Below are 6,144 nucleotides of genomic sequence, written 5' to 3'. Positions count from 1 at the left end.
AGAAAGAACGGAGAGTTCAGAGTAGTGAAGAGATAAGTTTGTTTTCCGAGCCCCGTAGCCCCGGGCTGGGGGCAGCACGAGACACACGCCGCTCACCGCCTCCGCTCTTCTCCTCTCCGCCGAATCTCTTCATCTCCTCCGGGGTTTTCCCCTGCATGCCCCCAGCCCTGACCGGGCGGAGAACATAGGACCTGGAGGCAGGTGGAGCAGCGATGGGGAAGATCCGGGTGTCGTACGAGTACTCCGAGGCCGAGGACAGGAGCATCCGACTGGGCTTGTTCCTGATCGTGTGCGGTGTCCTGTCGCTGTTCATCCTGGGCTTCTGCTGGCTGAGCCCCACGCTGCAGAGCCTGCAGAGCAAACCGGCCAACTGCACGGTGGTGGCGGTGCTCCGGCCGGAGGAGCAGTTCGAGTGCGTGTTCACGTGCGGGGCGGACTGCAGGGGCACCTCGCTGTACCCGTGTCTGCAGATCTTCGTCAACCACTCCGAGTCCAACTCCGTGGCTCTGCTCCACTTCGACGAGCAGCAGCTGGTGCTGAACCCGAAGGTGAGTGAGTCCAGCTGCTCTCCATCGGACCGAACCGAACCGGAGACGAGGGTCCATTTCTACATGTCATGAATGAATGAATGATGATCAACTATAAGCGACTATTTAACTATAAACTAATATATAGTTTAACTAACGACCGAAGTTTCCCCTTCTTGAGTTTGTTTTCGTAACGCACAGACTTCGATATTTGAAGGTGAGAGGACGGGAGAGGAAAGGAAAGGACAGGACAATATTTAGAATAGAATATTAGAGAGGATTAAGAAGTCTAATATGTAAGGCTGTCATTTTATGTGTTGACATCGTTGACAACATTTAGCAGAGAACATTCCGGTGTTGGTTTATAAACGCGCATCTAACCATTTAGGCTACTGGAGCAGAAACGAAACGTTGAACTTTAAACTTTCCTAAAAGTCTCTCGTCACTTGTCCGTCCAGTGTGGGCGGAGCTGCTGGTGTGCAAGTCTATTTTCGAGTCTTAAAGCATCGATTAGTATTCACGCGGATGAGGTAAAGGAACAGATTGCGTTAAACGAGGGAAGGCTGTTCTCCGGGATAAGTATGACCGGGATAAGTGATGCTGAAAAGCCGATTAGCCTTCAGAAGCGCATCAAAGACTTAGGAATGTCTTTTATCTCTGCGTCGTCGTCATCATCATCATCATCATGTAGAAAGTGTCCTCTCATCCTCTTCTCTCCTCTCTACTCCTCTCCTCACCTCTCCTAATCTCCACTCCTCCCCATCTCCCCTCCTCCCCCTCCCCATCTCCATGGTAACAAGACTCCATCCTCCCTCATCACACTTCTCTCTATATTTACTGTGCTGCCATGGCAACCAGCAGGAGGACCGCTGTGTACACATGTCTCCGAGAGGGAGGAGAGGAGGAAGAAAGGGGAGAGGAGGAGAGGGATAGAGGGATGGAGGGAGAAGAGGGATGATGGAAAGAGGAGAGGGATGGAGAGGAAAGGAGAAGGATTGAGGGATAATGTTGAGAGGAGGAGAGGAAAGGGATGGAGTGATGACTGAGAGGAAAGGAGAAGGATGGAGGGATTATGTTGAGAGGAGGAGAGGAAGGGGATAGAGTGACGACTGAGAGGAAAGGAGAAGGATGGAGGGATGATGTTGAGAGGAAGGGGATAGAGTGATGACTGAGAGGAAAGGAGAAGGATGACAGAGAGGAGGAGAGGAATAGAGGTATATCTCTGTTGGGGTGGCTGGTCAATGAGGAGGAGAGGGATGGAGGTATACAGTGGCAAAAAAAAGTATGTGAACTCTGGAATTATCTGGTTTTCTGCATTAATTGGCTTGGCTCTTTATCAAGATTCAAGATTGCTTTATTGTCTGTGACAGAGTGACAGAAATTCTCCTTTGACAGGCTTTGTGCAGTTCATGAATACGGTATCCACATTAAAAACACACATAGGTCACATACAATAAAAACAGACAGATATAACAGTCTTTATAAAATGTAGTGCCTATTTAAAAAGTCCAGTCATTTAAAAATAATAGTAAAAAAAAAACAGTATTATGATTTAAAAAGCTAAAATGTTGTGGTTTAAAAGAAAAACAGTGTGCTTCCTATTTTAAAATGTTCAGGGCGGTGGTTGCAGTGGGAATGAAGGATGTTTTATATGTGTTTTTCCGGGCCAGTGGAATTCTATAACGGCGGCCTGATGGAAGTGGCTGAAATGATTGGTGGAGGGGGTGAGAGGGGTCCTGTGTGATTTGTGTGGCTTTCCTGATTAGTGACCGGTTGTAGATTTTAAACAGGGGAGTTTGAGGTGAGCCGATGATTTTACTTGCCTGATTGACTATACGGGAGAGTTTGGTTTTGTATTTGACAGTGAGGGAGTTGTACCAGGATGTGTTATTGAAGGTGAGAATGGATACAATGAGTGATTTGTTAACCAGGGTTAAAATGTCCTTGCTGACGTTAAAAGCCCTGAGCTTCCTCAGCAGGTGGAGGCGCTGGTGGGCCTTTTTGTAGATTGAGTCAGTATGCTGGGAGAAGGACAGAGAGATGTCAATCTCTGTCCCCAGGTACTTGAAGTATTGTACCTGTTCAACCAGCTGGCCGTTGATGCTGAGGGGTTGGAAGAGGTGGTGACAGTCTGCCTTCTCCCTGTTCCCAAAGCACATCTCCTTAGTTTTGCTGGTGTTGAGCTCCAGGGAGCTTTGCTGGAACACCAGGGCTAGGTCTTCTGCTGCCTGGTGGTACTTGGCCAGTGCATCGGCCCCAGTCAGGTGGGCCACCAAGGCCATGTCGTCTGCATATTTCAGCAGCACCATCCCTTCTGTGCTGCAGGTGATGTGGTTGGTGTAGACAGCGAAGAGTTGGGGAGATGAGACGCAGCCTTGGGGGAGGCCTGTGTTTAAAATCATCTTGCTGGATGTCTGGATTTGTCTAAGTCACAAGTATAGACAAACACAATGTGCTTAAGCTAATAACACAAAAACAATTAGAATATGTTATGTCTTTATTGAACACATCCATTGAACATTCACAGTGCTAGTGGAAAAAGTAAGTGAACCCTTGGATTTAATAACTGGTCGAACCTCTGTTGGCATCAATAACCTTAAGAGCTTCCGGTAGCTGCGGATCAGACCTGCACCATGTTCAGGAGGAATTATAGACCATTATTCCTTACAGAACTGCTTCATATCAGCCATATTCTTAGGATGTCTGGTGTAAACGGCTCTCTTGAGGTCATTCCACAGCATCTCTATTGGGTTATGGTCTGGGCTCTGACTGGGCCACTCCAAATGGCGGATTTTCTTTAGATTTATTTTTTTATGCCATTCTGTAGTAGATTTACTTCAATGTTGAGGGTCATTGTCCTGCTGCATCACCCAACTTCTACTGAGCTTAAGCTGGCAGACACCCTGACGTTATCCTGTAGGATTCCTTGATAAACATGGGAATTAATTTTCCCCTCGATGGCGGCAAGCTATCCAGGTCCCGAGGCAGCAAAGCAGCCCCAAATCATGATACTCCCTCCTCCGTACTTCACTGTTGGGATGATGTTTTCGTGTTGGTATGCGATGGACAAAATATTTTCCTAATAGCATTGTGGGGAGTGTCAAGTTGCTCATTGGCAAACGTCAGGAGCGCAGCAATGTTTTTTTGGGAGAGCAGCGTCTTTCTCCGTGGTGTCCTGCCATGGACACCATGCCTGTTCAGTGTTTTACGTATGGTAGACTCATGAACAGAGATGTTAGCCAGTTCCATGGATTCCTTCAACCCATTAGCTGTTACTCTAGGGTTCTTTTTTACCTCATTGAGCATTCTGTGTTGTGCCTGGAGTCATCTTGGCTGGGCGCCCATTTCTAGGGAGAGTAGCCACAGTACTAAATCGTCTCCGACAATTTGTCTAACTGTGGACGGATGAATATCGAAACTCTTTGATATTACTTTGTAACCCTTTCCAGCTTTATGCAAATCAACAATGCTTGGTCGTAGGTCTTCTGAGATCTCTTTTTTGCGAGGCATGGTTCACATCACAGTGTTTCCCCTAGGTTTGCTGCCTTGGGGGGGTGGCATTGGACTGTGGCATGCCCCCCCCCCCCCCCCCCCCCCCCCCAGGGGGTAAGACCCTGCGACATACCATCGTCATGTCCAGGGGTGTACTTGTGCATTAAGCCGCCTCACGCTACGGAAATATTATTATTATTACTTTAAGTAATAAAGTGCCTTCAGTTAGCTCTTTAGCTGGCAAGTGTGCAAGCATCATCACCTCTGAGCTAGCTAGTTAGCTTGCTAGTTCTTTGACACTATTTACACTATGGAACTATAGTCACACACTTTGTAGTCACGATAATAACAACCATTTTTAACCAACTTTCTCTGTCAGAACACTCAGCAATTATATTTGCTAACGTTTCAACTTGCTTACTTTCCATCTGCAGACTTGCAACTTGCTTACTTTCCATCTTCCATCTCACCCGGCAAAAACTCTCGCGTCGCTCGCGCACACTTGCGCAAAATCTTGTATTATTCTCCAGTGCTGGCACAGCGCGAAGCGAAGTGTGGAGATAGGTCTGGCTATGCGAGACTACTGGCGGACTAATGTTACCAACGAGCCTATGGGCTTGCCACTCGCCAGATTCGGGTTGGATGCGTTTAAAAAAATTCGGATATTTTAGCCTGCTTGTCAGATGTTTGGTGTACTGTCTACGTACGTAATAATTATTCTTTCTTGGGGGGGCGGGGAGTTCCGTTGGGAGGGCGGCCCGCCCCCCCAAGGCAATGGTAGGGGAAACACTGCATCGGCAAATGCTTCTTGTGAATAGCAAACTCAAAATGTGGAAAAAAAGTGTCTGTAACCCACACCTCCAATCTCGTTTCATTGATTGGACTCTAGGTTTGCTAACTCCTTTTAGCCTTATGAACAAGAACAATACAATCATGTGTGTGTTATTGGTTAAAACAGATTGTGTTTGTACAATTATTGTAACTTAGATATATGAAGATCATATTTTAAGACACATTTATACATAAATGCAGGTAATTCCAAAGGGTTCACTCACTTTTTCGTGCCACTGTATCTGCTGGTCAGGAGGAATTTACCGCTGATGCAGAAAACAATGACATGATTGAGCTGGGAGGGGGGGAAGAAGGTAAGGAGGGAGGGGCTGGACTGGGTCTTAATAGATGGGCTCCTCCATGATGATCGTAAGTTGTACACACGTGACTTGCTCTTTAAACAGTTAGTATTGATCCTGTGTGTGTGTCTGTGCGTGCGTGCGTGTGTGTGTGTGTGTGTGTGTGTGTGTGTGTGAAGTGGCTAAAGAGACGATACACACACACACAAGCCTTACAAGGCAGTTTACTGCATTAAAGACCTTGACAACGCACCAAGCCTCCATAACGTTTGTCTGAGGAGTAAATGAAATGATGTTGAGGAGGAGAGGAGGGGGAGGGAGGAAGGAAGGGAAGAGAGGGAGGGAAGAGAGGGAAGGGTTAGATGTATGTTTTCTGGTCTCTGGAGGGGCTGACCTTTAGGAGCGTTGGCTAATGAGAGCAGAGCATCATGGGAGGTGAGAGCGCTAATGTTGATTAACTCACCTGTGGTCCTGATGACTGACATTAGACCTCTCTCTCACCCCCTCTCTCTCTCTCTCTCTCTCTCTGTCTCTCTCTCTCTCTCTCTCTTTCCTTGTCTCTCATTCCCTCTCTCTCAATTATAGGATACAAAACGTTAAATGCCTGTTTTGTTTGAGTGGTCAGGCAGACAGGCAGGCAGGCAGACAGACAGGCAGACAGGCAGAGAGACAGGTCCTAGCTGGTTGATGTAAACACTGCGTTGGTTCTGATCCAGCTTGTTCTGGAGACAGAAGTTGTGAGGAGACGTTCATCAGGAACAAAGATGGACTCTACAACTAAATGGGATCCTAAAAAGTTTTTCACGCTTGTCTGAGCGTGTCTTGTTACGTGGTGTTAGTGTGTGTTAGCGTGTGTGTGTGTTTGTGAGTGTGTAGTCTGTCAGAGTCTCTAAAGCGCACCCACGTACGTGCACCCACACACACACACACACACACACACACACACACACACACACACACACACACACACACACACACACACACACAGGTAAATC

General features: G+C 47.2%; 1 protein-coding gene across 1 annotated transcript in view; it reads left to right on the top strand.

Annotated features, from left to right (window-relative positions):
* Positions 1-209: 209 nt before the first annotated feature.
* The window catches only part of LOC308164150 (calcium-activated potassium channel subunit beta-4-like), a gene marked incomplete at its 3' end in the record, with an annotated part of 10,297 nt that continues 4,362 nt past the window's right edge, over positions 210-6,144 (top strand). Inside the window, exon 1 of the mRNA XM_080538296.1 lies at positions 210-548. Coding sequence (XP_080394422.1) covers positions 213-548 — 336 coding nt within the window. The 5' untranslated portion in view covers positions 210-212. The remainder of the gene's footprint in view (positions 549-6,144) is intronic.

Source organism: Nansenia antarctica (assembly GCF_963989245.1).
Source record: "Nansenia antarctica genome assembly, chromosome: 8".
Classification (NCBI taxonomy): domain Eukaryota; kingdom Metazoa; phylum Chordata; class Actinopteri; order Argentiniformes; family Microstomatidae; genus Nansenia; species Nansenia antarctica.
The sequence above is the reverse complement of the archived record's forward strand: the minus strand, read 5'-3'. Positions and strand labels throughout refer to the sequence as shown.